This window comes from Stylophora pistillata, chromosome 3, assembly GCF_964205215.1.
Source record: "Stylophora pistillata chromosome 3, jaStyPist1.2, whole genome shotgun sequence".
In the NCBI taxonomy this organism is placed as follows: domain Eukaryota; kingdom Metazoa; phylum Cnidaria; class Anthozoa; order Scleractinia; family Pocilloporidae; genus Stylophora; species Stylophora pistillata.
The window spans coordinates 2,328,598-2,345,000 of record NC_142521.1 but is presented as its reverse complement, the minus strand read 5'-3'; the positions used below and the strand labels follow the sequence as shown (position 1 = coordinate 2,345,000).

General features: G+C 38.3%; 2 protein-coding genes across 2 annotated transcripts; one reads left to right on the top strand and one right to left on the bottom strand.

Moving 5' to 3' along the window:
• The first annotated feature begins 2,235 nt into the window (after nt 1-2,235).
• LOC148734081 (protein phosphatase 1 regulatory subunit 3B-like) lies at nt 2,236-4,443 on the top strand. The gene is made up of 2 exons (XM_088754734.1): nt 2,236-3,027; nt 3,518-4,443. The coding sequence occupies exon 1, from the start codon at nt 2,337-2,339 to the stop codon at nt 2,865-2,867; it is 531 nt and encodes a 176-aa protein (XP_088610860.1). The 5' UTR covers nt 2,236-2,336; the 3' UTR covers nt 2,868-3,027; nt 3,518-4,443.
• A 10,195-nt stretch (nt 4,444-14,638) lies between these two features.
• On the bottom strand, nt 14,639-16,379 carry LOC111327774 (alpha-1A adrenergic receptor). The gene has a single exon (XM_022932039.2). The coding sequence runs from the start codon at nt 16,230-16,232 to the stop codon at nt 15,042-15,044; it is 1,191 nt and encodes a 396-aa protein (XP_022787774.2). The 5' UTR covers nt 16,233-16,379; the 3' UTR covers nt 14,639-15,041.
• Nucleotides 16,380-16,403: the final 24 nt, after the last annotated feature.

Sequence of the window (16,403 nt, the reverse complement as noted above, 5' to 3'; positions counted from 1 at the left end):
GTAAATTATGCTTTGAGTCCAGCCTCTTGTGAAGACTGACAAATAATTCATGTTAATTTCGCTCACCACAGCCGGCAGAAAAATCAATAGAGAAGTGAATTTAAACTAATTAACAGCAACTCTTAATTGTTCTGTTGGTTCCACTTTTATTACTAATCTAGGACTTGGGGTAAACTTGCTCGTTGATCAGTTAGGAATTATAGTTATCTAAAGTATATGTTGATGCAATGATAATTTTTTTTTTTTTTTTTTTTCTGATAAAACCTATCCCATCCTACCACAGTAAATTAAAAAGAAATATCTATCGTACAATATTTATAATCAGTGATAATAACATTAGTAACCGGTGATAGTCTAAGAGAGTAGGAAAAAATTTTCCAGAAGTGTTCACGGTTAAATCTGAACCAGAAATTAACTCAGTGTGGTGAATTGTGCTATTTTGAAGAAGACTAAAAGAAGTGGATGTGCAAAGAAAAAATGCGCGTCAATTATTGTGCTCAAACCCAACACATTGGTTTTGCAACGCTTTGACAACTTCTTATCAAGGTTTTGTTTTTCCCATGACGGATCCACAGCTCTGCCCGTCACCAGTCGTCAGTTAGTTTCTATGGCTGTGTGGAGCCGTGATTCAAAGCACAGAAACTATTTCTATCAAGTAGCAGGGATGAATCCTGATGTGACCTCTGTGCAACATGCAAATCACTCTCTGCCGGCTTTTATCACATGAGAATGCTCGAACTGAACTAAGGATTTCTGTTGAAAATTTTAATTCAGCGAGTGTTCAATGCGTGCCAACGAGGAATGATGACACGTGTTTGATTTTATTTGTATCTCTGAAAGTTTCCTTAAAGCCAGCTTCGAAGGATAGCTCAATAATTTTCTTTGAAGTTGACGCGAAACTCGGAACCATCGGCCTTGTATACCCCTGTTTGCCTCATAACTCCATCAGCAGCCGTTTCCATGACCACCGCCGTTCGTCGATAGCCCACGAACGTTTTTCTCCCTAAGTGATGAACATATAATTTCTCCAAGCAGTATCACCCCTGAAACAAAGACAGAGGAAAAAACTCTCCTTGTCAGTACCAATAGAAAATCATGGTTTGGAGAAAAGTATGGAGAAATTGCATACTGATGTTTGGGTGAAAAGGTACAATCGTTAACCTGCCAGTCCTAGAATAAACTATAAAACAGTTCGATCATGACGGAGACTGTTAGCCGGCTCTCTTTTCGATCCGTCGCTCTGAGCTCAGTTATCTGGCCATCATTTCCCTCAAAAAACATGCCAAGCCTGTACTGTTTGCGCGATGAAACTTCAAAGATCGTGCCGTTTAAACTCCCTTTAAAGTAACCTACAGAGCAGGCGTAATTAGCGGCGAGTGCTCAGAATTACAAAAACGGTAAAAAGTTATTTATTAAAGCTGCCATTTTTTACTTTTATCGCGAGCTTCGTAGCGTTAACTCGCCCTAATAAGAAGCCTGCACTGCTTGCTACCTGCAAAGCTCAAAAACGACCCGTTGGAATAGTAATCACGCAAAAATCGCGGCTCTTTGACCGAGCTGGAATTTTCCAGAAGAAGAAAATAAAAACATTTTACTCTGTAACCAGTCCTTTCAGGAGGCTCAAATGATCTCAAGAATTAACCCATCCCAAGTAACTATTTCAAGAATGAAATCGCCAATCTAAAGATTTGACAACTTGCAAAACAAGCCATTCAAATCGAACGAATTTGTTTTAGTGTTGGGCGACCTTTGGACAGCTACAGTCGTTATGTCGTAACGCTGGGAAAACTCCAAGCTTCTGTCCTAAAATGATAACTTTTTAGTTCGCTAAATTCAAAGATTTAACATTGAAAAATTTAACAGATCTTCCACATGTCTCATTTTGAAAGAGTTTATTAGTAGTTTAGCGACAGATATTCGAGGTTTTTTTTTAGTCAAGGCTGTTGCAAGTAAGTTATGTAAATTATGCTAGTTACATAATTTACGTCGAGGTTTGTGCACTTGCAGGCGCGCACGACTTAGTCTCACGTGATACGTTGATGAAACGTGGCAAAGAATCCACTTTCCCTTCAAAATTTCTCTGTCGTTTCGTTTTAATCTTTAGAGTAGTCGGATATTTAAAAAAAATCTTATTTCACACCGAAGATTGGTCCGCTTTCCCATTCTGTTATCATTGAGATGTTCTTGTTCACGTGTGTCGATCTTTGTGCGCACGTGATGTGTTCATTCCACGCGTGTAAATAGGCATGCACGCTCTTTATGATCAAGCGTTTGTCGCTTGAGCTCAGTAAGAACTTTCCCTTAGAAGCGTTAGTTGAGCTTTTTTTGGCTCCTTCATGGTGAACAAGAAAAAAGTAACTTTTGCCGATATACTAGGATTCTCACTGGTGTCTGTGGTCGAAATTTATCCCGAAAACTGGTTTCCGAACAGAATAACTATTAAGGACCGATCTCAAGGTAAAAGTGACCATACTTATCGACAAGGTCAACTCAAATGCTTGTTTGACCAACCAGTGAACACTGATGGCTTTCATGGAAGAGTGGAACGAGAGCATGTTTGCCTAGAAAGTGTAGTTTGTGACAAAAATGCTATCCGAGGATTTGTGCGCGTGTTGAACGTCGCTTACGCGAAGGAGGTTTATGTACGTTACACTGTGAACGGTTGGAAAACCTTCAAAGAACAGAACGCCTACTATCTGTCGACTTCAAAAGACGTAACTACCGATACATTTTTTTTTGGCATATCTCTGCTCTCAGATTGGCAAGATGCAAGCACAGTGGAGTTCGCCATTTGCTATCGTGTTAACGGAAGGGACTACTGGGACAATAATTTTCTGAGAAACTACTGTGTACGGCTTGGGTCTTAATGAAAACATGGTGACCTTAAATTAGATGAATAGCAGGGATAAAAAGTTACTTTCTGGATTTTAAGACTACGTCTAAATTGATAGAAAAAGAAGGAAAAAAGGAAGCGCATTTCGACATTTCTTCTTATCGAGTGATTTTTGATAGCGTGACATCATTCAGGTACACAGTCATTTGCATATGCAGATTTGTTCGTCTTGATTTTCTTTTAGTGAATTCATTCCTTCATTGTATTGGAAAACTATATCTGAAAAAAATGCTTGTAAAAGAAAGAAATGAATTAAAAGAAAAAAAAACAAATAAATAAGAAGTGATATGATTCCACAATTGTTCACTTAGCTAGCGTGACGGGCTGTATTCGATGGCGTGACAGCGTTTGCTTGCGACAAATATCACGCTTTTGTTGTATCTGCAGTTACACACGGTCTGAGGCTCAGTTTGCCCAATATTTACTAAATTAACAATAAGATAAGTTTTTAAAGCCACTGGATGTTATGATAACCCATTCTGCTTTAAAGATCAAAGCCCAGTCCGAAATAATCACCACGCTAATGGAAGAAAGAATTAAAAACGCAAACAGTCAATCATGTTAATTAGCGTGTAGGAAAACGTGGGTTACCGAATCGTGATTGGTTTTTGTTCTATATTACAGGTGTGAAAACCGCTCCTAGTTTGGTTTTGTCAATAGATCCCACAGATAAGTCGCATGGACGTGTCAACAAGAGAATGTAATGTATTTCTATTCTTGCACGGTGCGGACTTCATCGAAGAATGTCTCGTACCCAGAGCTATCACAGCCAAGCGGTTGTGAATTTCGCTTTCAGTAACTTGATAAAATGAAACAAATTTTTTACAAGTAAGCGGCTGTATAAAACGTGCATGAACGTCTACACAGCTTAGGAGATCAAATTTTGTTGAGTTTCACATTTAAAAAGCTCTCAAGGCACTGAAATCTCTGGTGATCGACAACAACGAATAGGTATGATGCGCGATCCTTCGCAGTAGATAGCGCTATTTATGCAATAGCGAAAATCACAACTTAACGGCCTGCTCCCAGTTGCTTGTTAGCTCAATTGGTAGAGCGCTGCACTAGTATCGCAGAGGTCAGTGGTTCGAATCCCGTACAGGCCTGATTTTTTTCATTGTATCGCAGTAGATAGCTGCGATACAATGAAATATATGAACTTCATATATTTCATTGTATGTGATCTATCACTTTCACGGGTTTATTACGAATCAACTTAACGGCCTGCTCCCAGTTGGCTAGTTAGCTCAATTGGTAGAGCGCTGCACTAGTATCGCAGAGGTCAGTGGTTCGAATCCCGTACAGGCCTGATTTTTTTCAGGTCTGATTTTTGCTATTGCTTAAATAGCGCTATCTACTGCGAGGATCGTGCATCATATGTATCTAATACCGCAGTTCAAAATATATGAACTTCATATATTTCATTGTATTTCATATATATTCATTGTAACAACGAGTTGGCCGTTTTGATTTTTGATAGTGAGCGTTATTATTCTGGCCGTGCGTTACTCAACGAACATCTTTGAAGTGTCTTAAAAACTTTTTTTTACACAGCTAGAAGTTTCTGTTACTGCTTCCTAAGTTCAGCGCGATTAGTCAGAGTTCTCCCTTAAAAAAATAATTTTTTCCCATCAGATGTCTTACCAGAAAGAAGTTCGTTCTGTGTGGGCCTTAGAATATATACATTTTGTGCATGTAGTAGCTTGTTTATTTATTTATTTATTTATTTATTTTATTTATTCCATTTCACTGCAATTACATGGGAAAATAAAACAAAAGAACACACAATAATAACAAATTGGGTTACATAACAAGGCAGTGGGGAAGACTAGAAGGGAACTGACGAACCATACGTGCTAGTCAACCCATTATGAAGAAAATATACGGATATATAAAAAACTTAATCAAGGTATGTAACTGGCTAGCTGCTAACTACCTAACTGAGTAATCTAACTAACTTACTAACTAACAACCTTACTAACTAAGTGCTGGTTTAGCCCAGGTGGTACATGGGTGCTCAGGGTCGAAAACCCTATCGTTATAAAAATTAGTGCATAGTCTCTTAAAAGAAGAAACACTACAGCTAGCCGTCCTCAACGCATCAGGCAGATTGTTCCATAGATACGGAATCCTATTAAAAAATGTTCCCTTAAAAAGTTCCGTCCTGAATCTATTAATTCTTAGTTTATTACTTGCATGCGATCTTAATCTCTCATCTGAACAAAATTGAAAATACGACTTAAGTGAAGAGTTAAAATGCCCGCACTTCAGTTTATAAAAAGTTGAAAGATCCTTGACTTCTCTGCGGTAAACCAGTGGTAGCAGGTTGAGACGTTTTAGGCGTTCATTATAGCTAAAATCGGGTAACATAAGCCGAGTCGCACATCGTTGCACCCCTTCTATTCTTTTTATCATAGTGATTGATTTTGGGCTCCAGATTTCAGAGGCGTACTCAAGGTGAGAACGTACGAGAGCCACATAAAGGGATCTCAGAGTTGGTAATAAAATTTTGCTTCCGCTGATAGTGCGACGAATAAAACCCAGCATTTTGTTAGCCCTGTTTACCTGGGCTTGGATGTGATCATTGAAGCTAGCTGTATCTGACATAAGTACCCCGAGATCGCGCTGGGCTCTCACCCTGCTAAGAGCCTTCTCTCCCATTCTGTAGTTGCAAATTATGGGGCTGCGTTTCCGTGTTACTGTGCAAAGTGAGCATTTGTCAACATTGAAGGCCAGCTTCCAGTTGTTACTCCAGTCAACCAGCTTGTCAATTTCGTCTTGTAGCAAGGCTAAGGCACAGTCAGCATAAGATCTTATGGTGCGGAAGCACTTAGCGTCATCAGCAAACAGAGCCAATGTGCTTGAGTGACAGCCCTGCGTTTGTCAAGCCAATGTGCTTGAGTAACAGCCCTGCGTTTGTTAAGTTGAAGTTGAATGGTGCTGGACTGTCGTGTGGGGGGGGGGGGGGGGTGTGAGGGTTTAAGCCCCAGACCGGACCAAGACTTGAAAAATAACTGAGGAGGATGCGCTGCCGTTGTTATCACATCCGGCAAACGGTTAGACATTCTAGACTTCTTGGGTACTGAAGGACGATAAACCGTAGGGTCCCATCTCCTGTATCTTCCGTGCACTGGTTAGCAGGAACGTTAAAAAAAAACCGACGCACGTCTCGCAAAGTGTGAGAAATATATATCCCAGTGATGTGGGCTAGCCTTGTTAAACTGTCTATAAAGGCCCACAGTTGAACCAAGAGGGCGCAGCTGCAGGGAAAGCAATGGTCTCCTTGCACTTGCCTCCGATCGTTTCAGGAACCGCAGGCCAAGCTTTTTACATAAATACGTCGCATAGATGTGACATAAATTTATGTAATACACACACATGTGTGTGCAGTAAATGGCTTGGACCCGGGGGTAACATGTGAAAGTGTAGTGTGATTGTCCGGGTGAGTGTAGTCCTGAGAAGGACTGTTGTCGGTTGTAGTGACTGACGTTTCGACAACCTGTGCGGAAGTCATCATTAGAGTCAAGTGAATAGTTGTTGTTAGTAGAATGTTCTTATTTCAGTAAAGGCTGATAGTTTCGAAAGAAACTGTTTGGGGCTGCGTCGGTGGGAGTAACGAAATAATTTGGATATATCAACAAAGTTGAAATGGTAAATTGGCCACCGTAATGATTACAAAAGCTGACGTTTCGAGCGTTAGCCCTTCGTCGGAGCGAAGGGCATTCACGACATAAGGGCATTCACGACATAAACATTCGCTCCGACGAAGGGCTAACGCTTGAAACGTCAGCTTTTGTAATCATTACGGTGGCCAATTTACCATTTCAACTTTGTTGATATATCCAAATTATTATGTTCTTATTTCAGTTCGTCTAAATAAGTGATTGGTCAGTTTTGCTGTGATGTTATTGGCTGTAAGACTCAAGTGACGTAATTCAGTCGTGATCGGTCTGTTTCGATCCGTCGGTAAAGTTAGGTCGTTCTGTTCGGTTCATTTGTAATGTCTATGTCGTGAATGAGTCGTTTCTATGGAGCCGGTAGTAGCTAAAAGAGCCGGTGGTAGTAAACAGGTGTCAACTACTACCGGCTCCATTCAAACGACTCATTCACGACATAAACATTACAAACGAAACGAACAGAACGACCTTAGTGAACAAAGAGAAAATCAACACGACGGCTACTCTCCAACTTCTCGAAGTCACAAATGACTCAAATTTGAATTTCAATAATCACATAAATACTATCTGTAACAAGCCAGTCAAAGGATTGGTGTGCTTATGAGACTCCGCGACTTGATTCCAACAAACGCAAAATTACAACTTTTTAAGGCAGCCATTCTACCGTATCTAACCTACTGCCATCTCACATAGCATTTTTGTAAATCTGGTGATAGTCGCAGATTTGAGACAGTTCAAGAAAGAGGCCTAAGGGCTGTATTCAAAGATAAACACTTCACCTATGAACGTTTGCTGCAGAAAGCTAATTTACCTTCGCTATTAAACAGACGCTTACAGGATATATGCATTTTGATGTACGACTGAAGATAAACTCAACCTTAGTCCTTTGAATATTTGTAATATCTTTCAGAAACACAACTCTTCCTATAATTTAAGGCAGGCCGACTTTTCTATTCCTGAACGGCAACAAAATAACTTACAGCAAACATTCACTACGCTATTTAGGACCTAAATTATGGAGTAAATTGACAACTTATGACAGATCAGCCACAACATTAGCTAGTTTCAAAATCGCATGCGTAAGCGTGATCTCAGCTCTCTATTAGATGATGGCTGCAAGGGCTGTGCTATATATAATTCTTAATTCATTTCATATTTATTTTCATGCATGATATGACTTAATTTTATTCTTAAGCAGGTAATGTTCTTTGTAAATAATGTTTATCCATTTTATTTGTGTCCCCACATTAGTATGGGATATCTCCCAAACTAGAAGGTTCTTTGACACGTTAATAAAGTTTCTATCTATCTATCTATCTATCTATCTATCTATCTATCTATCTATCTGTCTATCTATCTATCCTAACTTTACCCACGGATCGCAACAGACCAGTCACGACCGACTTACGCCACTTGAGTCTTACAGCCAATAACATCACGGCGAAACTGACCAATCACTTTACACGAACTGAAATAAGAACATTCTACTAACAACAGCTATTCACGCTGTCGAAACGTCAGTCACTACCACCGACAACAGTCCTTCTCATGATTACACTCACCCGGACGATCACACTACACTTTCACACATGTGTATGTTCGATTTAGGAATGACGTCGATCTTACATATTTATAGATATCTGGTGACATGCATGCATAAATGTGCTTCTCTCCTAATACGACTTGTCACGAACTTTTTTTTTATTTACAACACAACGGACAAATTTACAAATTGACTTTGCTGTTTCTGATGAATCTGAAACGAAAAAATCTGAAAATAGTTAAAATGACATTATTGGTTTTTTTCAATTTTCCCATACTAATCAGGGATAATTAACAACTATTCCACGAGCGCGCGTTGGATATGAGATGATAGATAGCCAAAACTGAAAATTGGTTATTTGCTAAATAACCAAAACTGAAAAACTGGTTGTTTGCTAAAAAACCAAAACTGAAAATTGGTTATTTGCTAAATGACCAAAACTGAAAATTGGTTATTTGCTAAATAACCAAAACTGAAAATTGGTTATTTGTAAATAACCAAAACTGAAAATTGGTTATTTGCCAAAATCATGGAAAATTGATTATTTAGCGCAAAATTGGTTATTTACCTAATTTGGTATGGAGACGTAACAACCACGTGGCCTGTTTTCCCGCTCATTTCCCGCTCATTTGCTGCAGTGTGCAATGCGCTTAGAATTCTCAGCAACAAGTACGTCTCAAGGCAGATCGCTGGCGGTGAGTTGTCTTCCGAAATGTTGAAATGTCTTCTCGTTGTTATTTCCTAGTTCAAAAATAGAAGGAAGTCTTCCGAAATACTTACTATCCTTTCAGAATAATAAACAATGAGTTTGAGGGAGTTTGATGCCAGATTGTACCCGTAATTTATTTTTGGTACACCCTGGACTGCTGCAGACAAAGAAAAGAACTCTTGTGGTCTCTTGAGACTTGTAAAGAGGAATTTTGGACTTCCTTTCAAGAAATTCTTGCCACAACGTCATCAGTGGAAGCCATGTTGAGAGAAATCGAAGTTGAGTGTTGGTCCGGCTGGGGCTCGAACCCTCGACCTCCCGCACAGCAGTCAAGTGCTCTATCCATTAAGCTAACCGGAAGGCGGCTAACTCATTGTAGCAAATGAACGGGAAATGAGCGGAAAAACAGGCCACGTGGTTGTTACGTCTCCATACCAAATTAGGTAAATAACCAATTTTGCGCTAAATAACCAATTTTCCACGATTTTGGTTATTTAGCAAATAACCAATTTTCAGTTTTGGTTATTTACAAATCACCAATTTCCGGTTTTGGTTATTTAGCACATAACCAATTTTCAGTTTTGGTTATTTAGCAAATAAACAATTTTCAGTTTTGGTTATTTACAAATAACTAATTTTCAGTTTTGGTTATTTAGCAAATAACCACTTTGCAATTTTGGTTATTTAGCAAATAACCACATTCATGTTTTGGTTATTTATAAATAACCAATGTCTCGTTTTGGCTATTTAAAAATAACCAAACTGCAATGTGGTTATTTATATATAACCATACTTGTTTTGGTTATATACAAATAACCACTCTAAATAATAAAAATACATTTGGCGCCCCATAAATCTTCTCGACTTTATTTTGTGAGAAGAAACCGGATGTTACAGTGTACAGATTTTAGATTATGGTATATTGGCTCATATACCATAATGGCTGAGCCAATAAAAAGTCTCGAATTGCATTATCCAATGATCCAATTTTTAATAAGTAAGAATACCCTGTTGTTGAAAAGGATATATTTATCGGAGGGGCAAAAGAAGGAGGGAAGAAAACTAGATAGAGCAGTGACCTTTTGGAATGATAATAATGAGCCGGATAATAATAACAATAATAATTAGCGTCAGCTGAATTTCATGCAACAAAGGACAATTGAAAAACAGAAATATTTTCATGACAATTGGATGGAGCTGAAGTGTGTTTTCCCAATTTTAAGAGAGGGCTGTCCCTTTTGAGTGCTTGTGTTATTAAGTTCCGTCTCAGAAATCGGCAATTTCGAAATAAAGTGAACTTGTCGCCTAATGGCCTCAGTGAACTAGGACTGACGATGACAGCTAAAGGTTATGACTGTGTAAATTGAGCTATTAAGGACAACAATTGATCCTGAATCTTATAGAATATAAAAAATTAACGATTTTCAAATTCCCTTTGAAATAACAAACCATATGGTGATCTAATGGCTTTGTTTTTAGACGCGATGAATCATTTCCGCAATCAGTCTCAGAGTAATTTCAAGTTACACTTTCCATCTTTACATCTTTAATTCACTTGCTTATGGCCATAGACTTATCTGATGCAACTGGCAAATTTCCATCGCTTTTTGAGCATAAAGAGCACTTTACGTCTTTTATGACTACATTGGAAAAAGTTGTGTTAAAAATGCAAATTAAAAGTGTTAAAAGTTCCTTTTTTTAAGCCACTCCTCCGCTCTTCTAACAGATTTTTGTTAATTGGTTGTACAACCAATACATTGTCAGAAAAGCAATTAATGTTTAAGATGTTTAAGTTTGAAAGAAAATTGATGAGCGAAAGCAATTTCATTGTTTTACAGTCGATTTTTTAACCGGCATATAGGTATAAATAATAGAAGTTGAAAGGTATCTACTGCCGTGGCATACTCCTGAGCTTGCTAGCGCTAGCGTGCTGAGAATTAAAATATTCAAAAGACACTTTAACTGATTGTTCGTTTATTTGGGCAATTTAGTGCTAACAATTTTCGCTTTCTGTCAGTGATATGTTGTAATAAAACTCTAACGAAAAAAAAAACAGTCCATTTTCTCCTGGTAAAAAAAAACCCTTTGAGTTATTCGTCAAAATAAATGTTCAGACGTACAGGCGTCTCACGCGTACGGACATCGTTGAAAACAACTATGAAAAGCACTAGCTTTTTTTTTTGGAACGTCTCCTGTTAAAAATTTGCTCTTAAATGTTGGAAAAATTAATATTTCAGGGTTTTGATCAGGGGTTTTGTCAACATTTTAAATCATAGTTAAACCTTTTAGCGTCTCTCGTCAAAACGTGTTGTATGCCACCCCATAATGGCCCTCGAAAATTAAGGACAAATGCCCCATTTAGAAGGACAGCCTTCTCATAGGATTCTACTTTGGCGATAACTAATGCCTTAAAAGCTTAATCAGAGCATTGTTAATACTAAAAATTTACCGATATTCATTTACGCCTTATTATAGAATTAGGCCTTGATTTGATGTCGCATGCAAGTTAAATTTGAAGAGCTTTTCTTCAGTTCAATATACTTTATGATGTACAGATGTAAGAATCGATAAACATATGAAAATAGCATGCCCTTGTTGCTCAGGTAAACCATCGTCTGAAACTCATCTCGTGCGATGGGCGTTTAAGTCCATGTCAACTTTCACATGTCAAGTTGAATAAACAATTTTAAATGCGAAATCTCTTTTTGCTTGAATTTTTCTCGGCAAGAATCACCACCTGAATAAACACAAGTGGATTCTAGGGAAAATGAAATTGAAAGATTTGGCAGTTTAATGACTCAATGAAGTCCATTAAGCCGACCTACTCTAGAGTTGACCGTCAAAGATAAGCTAAGAGATTTTCACAAGGGAAAAAAATTGGATCCGATAAGAGAGAGCATCTTATATTTTCTTTTAATAATAGATAAAAACACGAATTTAAAAATGTACCATTAGCGCGTAGCTTATAATCGTGATGGTTTTTTTCTCCAATTTACTTTAGAGGAGTTTCAATTAAACAGAAAGACTGATAGCATTATTTTGCGTGAAGAGAACGAGATTCTATACCTCGTAGTTTTGAGCTACCGCATTTGGCAATATGAAGAATATTGTACATCGTTCAACTACCACGTAATTCATCATAAAGTTTGAGGCGTTTATTACGAGCAGGTTGAAAAAAAAAACAACAACAAAAACAAAACCAGTGTTAACAGCCGTTGTCATGTTAGCCTCATCGCGTGAAAGCTGTGAAACGAGCCCTTACCAGAAAAATTGTTAATGTAAACGAATTTATTCCTTTAAGCACATAGAGGCAAACTGTAAAGCCATTCTTAAGCTGAAAGAAATGTACTGTTTTGTATAAACCATACTAAATGACCAACGGGGTCTAGTTGAAGAAAAAACTAAAGAAAATTTCAAAAATCTACTGAACTTTTAAGTTTCGAACCGAATAAAAACGAGAACAGAAGCTCAAGACTGGTAACAGTTAAGTTTCTGCTTTCTTCATTATTATAAATGTTGGAAGTCGAGAACAGGGAAGGCAGACTTCGGCAACATCGGCACGGCATATTTTAAAACTAGCAGCAATCTCTTGGTTCAGTGAACGCCTAGTGATCGCGATGCAAAATAATCATGAATTTACTGCGCGGAAATAAAATTGGAATTTTGCATGCGGCTATTCGTTAGTAGAAATTGTATTTGCTTAAACTGTTTACTTAATACATAAGTAGAAAGACATTGTCATTTTCTATGCCAGCTGTTCCACCCGTCAACAAAGGAGATCTTCTAAGGAACTTAAGCAAGCATACACATGTTGACGCAAATGAAAACAATAGACTTGTTTTGCTCCTTCAGCTAGATGTTCCCCTCGATTGCCGCCCCAGCCACATCTTAATGGGAGCATTCTTCTTTTGTTATGTATGAAAGAAGAACTTTCAATGATACATAATTTGGGGTAAACTAGTTTTCTCAGTAAATTAGATGGACAAAATCAACTTTTTTTTCGGATATTTTTTCTATTGGATTATGACGAAATTGTTAACATTTAAGTTCAGACGCTTTTTGGAGGAATATAATTTTAAGAGATAATATTCATTTTATATATGCGCTGATGCATATGAATCAAGAATATCGCAAACAATTTGTATTTGCGGCATGCAATATCAATACTACCAGCTGCCTCCATTATATATTTCTTTATCGCATTGAATTTATATAATTCCATCGGAAAGGCAAAGCTCGCTTATTTATCTCCTAGTTAATCAGCGTAAAAACTTATCTTTTACTTTGAAGCGGCTAAGAATTACAAGAAAGCGGAGTACATTTAGCAATTTCCTGTACGCCCACGAAGAGAAGTCAAGGCTTTTATTGAGACTGCTATCTGCATTGAAACCTATCACTGGTTCGCGCTTTTAACTTCCGTTTCCAAACTCCACGACGACGCGGAATAAAAGCGAATATACTTATTGCATTTTGTTTGCACGTTACGCTGACAATAAGTGAAAAGCCTGATGAAGGCCGTTCTGTCATTAAAAATAACAAACCCCCCTGCATTGCTTGGTGCCCAGTTCTCTCAATTGTATGATGAGGATTCTGACCGTGAAAAACGCGCGTGAAAATTATGACAAGAAAAAATTTTAAAGGGGCCATAATTTCTGGCGAAAAAAATCCACCGAGAGGGCGGACATCAAAATTTTAGTAAAATTTGGAAGAAAGAGTCGTAAAGTCGAAGTGAACAAATATCAATTTGAGTTCGAATATAATTGAGTCAAATTTTCTGCAGCTGCAGAACCAACTTGAAGCAATTTCGCTTTCGACTAGAACCTTCGCATGTTTTTCCCAGAATATCAACAATAACAATAATTAAATTCGCTTGCGTTGCGAGTTCTGACGCCGTTACCGAAAGCTGAAACGATAAAAACATAAAGTTGGAAACCTCACGAAAACGAATCCCTCTAGAAATTCAGTTATAAAAATCGATACACAATTCACTACTGACTGCGTTTTATTCGATGCCAATAGACCCCATCTTTGTTATTACACAAGGTAAATGCTAATACAATTCCACCCAATTCGATCGTTTTATAGGCTTAACCGAAAGAAACCCGAGAGCATTTCAGTCTCAGCTTGGTCCAGACAAATTCACCTTGACTACTGATCAAGGAAAGAAACGACCAACTGAGTTTCATACATGTAGCTGTTTACTATAGCTTTCATGGTAACAAAAAACCGCAAAATTCGCTAATGATCTTACGAAGAACTTCTTTCAGTCGAAAAGCCGCTCTCGTTTAGTTGTCGAATATTACTCACTGAAAGCTCGGCAATCAATGTAATTCTTACTTCTTCAACAAAAATTCTTCACTGATATTTAGCGATATGTAGAAATTTCATCTTTAGTAATAAAAATTTCTGCGTGTTTTTTGCTGCCGCCGTGTCAGTATCTTGTCCATACGCACGCTTATTCAGATAGTAACAGGTGGTTTAAAATAAATACAAACTACAATATGTTCATCACTCGTACCGCAGCGATGCTCATTTTTTTCTGCTCTGGTAAATTTTTTTTTCTCCTTATTTATTATTTATGCTTAGTGGGTTCGAAGAAAAAGTGAACTATGTCTTTATTTTGCTTCAACCTTTAAGGTAGCAATTCGTTACACTCAGTAAAACCATCGAACACTGTAGGACAAATTGTGCTTTGGAGAACTTAGCATAAGATTGTTTTCGCTGATTTCGTTATCGTTTCGCCGCTAAGCAAACGCTTCTTTTTAGCAATACCTATTTCTTACATTTGGATTATTTAAATCAATAAATAAATGTACACATTCCGAAAAAAATTTTTTTCATTTAATGAATGTTTTCTACCCTGCGAATTTAAAAAGCACAAATGCATCGGAGAGGTACAAAGCTAAAGTCGCTAACATTTCAATTTACCTGACAATTTTTGCCATATAATGACACTTGGACATGTCACCAAAATAGCTTTTCCTCAATTCAATACAATGGTGCTTTGTAGCTACGAAAGTAACATGGAAAAACCAAATTTAATTTTTTTCGGGGCGCGCACCACATAAACAAAGAAAAATCATGCTGAAGGCAATTTCTTCTAGCGCCTGGATGTTAAATGATATATGCTTATTTAAGGTTCCATTCATCGTGCCGAATTTGACCGAGCTCTTTTCCTATTTTACGCCGTACCACTTCCCTTTCAAGATTTCCGAATCCTAATTACACTGAATCCCCTTCTTCGGAAGCCGAGTTTGCCTCTTGAATAACAATTTGTGGGGTTTTGCCATTATCATATCTGGTTGTAAAAAATGTCACTACCGATACGTCTTCATCCCCTGAGGTCGATCTATGCGTGTAACTGTCCCGTCCTCGGATGACACAAATACGGAGGAAAATATCCTTGAAAGCTTTTCTAAAATCGCTGTTAAAGCTTGAGTATATAATTGGATTTATGGCTGAGTTCAGCAGCGGTAATACGTATACAAAAACGACCGCTACAAATTGTTGTACTTTCTCGGGAATCTTGCTCAAGCAGTCCCCACAAAATTGCACAACAAACATTATAATGAAAAAGGGTAACCAACAAATGATGAAAGTCCCGATGACGATGGCGAGAGTCTTGGTGGCTTTTAATTCGCGTACTATCGATTTTCGACGTTTACGTTCAGTCCGTCCGACGCTTACGACGCTTTGGCGCACTTCCTTCCTGGTGTCCGCCTCAGATATCTCTCCAGGCTTCATCGCACTCGCTGATTTTAACAGCTGTAGTTTTTTGGCCTGTATGAAGGCGACCTTGAAAACCATTGAATAGTTGATGACGAGAATGGTTAAAGGCAGGAAAAAACCGGCGGTTATTGCAAATGTGTAGTAGTAACGATCCGATTTCTTGCACTCATTTGAAGAAATTGTCTTCGCGTCAGGGGACCAACTCGTGAACGATAAAGCCGCTAACAATCCGGAGTAGCCCCAAACGAAGGCAATAGCGGCAAACCCTCTTCCTTTCGTCATAATACTCCTGTAGCTCAGAGGGAAACTTAGCGCTAAGAATCTGTCGATCGAGATAAGGCTAAGGTTTGTTATGGACGCGCACGAACACAGTAGGTCCACGAACACCCAAAACTCACAAACAATCTTACCGAGATCCCAGCACATATAGTTTAGTGTGTGATGAATGCGAAACGGCATGGAAAGAGCGGCGATGAGAAGATCTGACACAGCCAAGGAGATGATGAAGTAGTTTGTCACAGTGCGAAGCCTCAGATGGTGTAAAATCGCACCGATCACTAAGCAATTTCCGCAAACATCAAGAATTAGAATAAAAATGACGAAACTCGCTTGGGAGATCATAGAGGCCAGTGTGTATGGTACATCGTTACTTTCACAAGAGGCAGATCCACTTGAATCATTCATGTTGACAACAGGGTATGGTTGCCGAGTAATGCGCTCCGCGCGCTCGTCTTCGCGTATTTATCGGGCTTCTATCAATAACAGACGCTGGCGATAATTCGCGCACACGAATCAATTGTTGTCGCCAAGTGACAGTGAGAGCACACTGGCAGCGGTTTTGAGACAAGTAAGGGC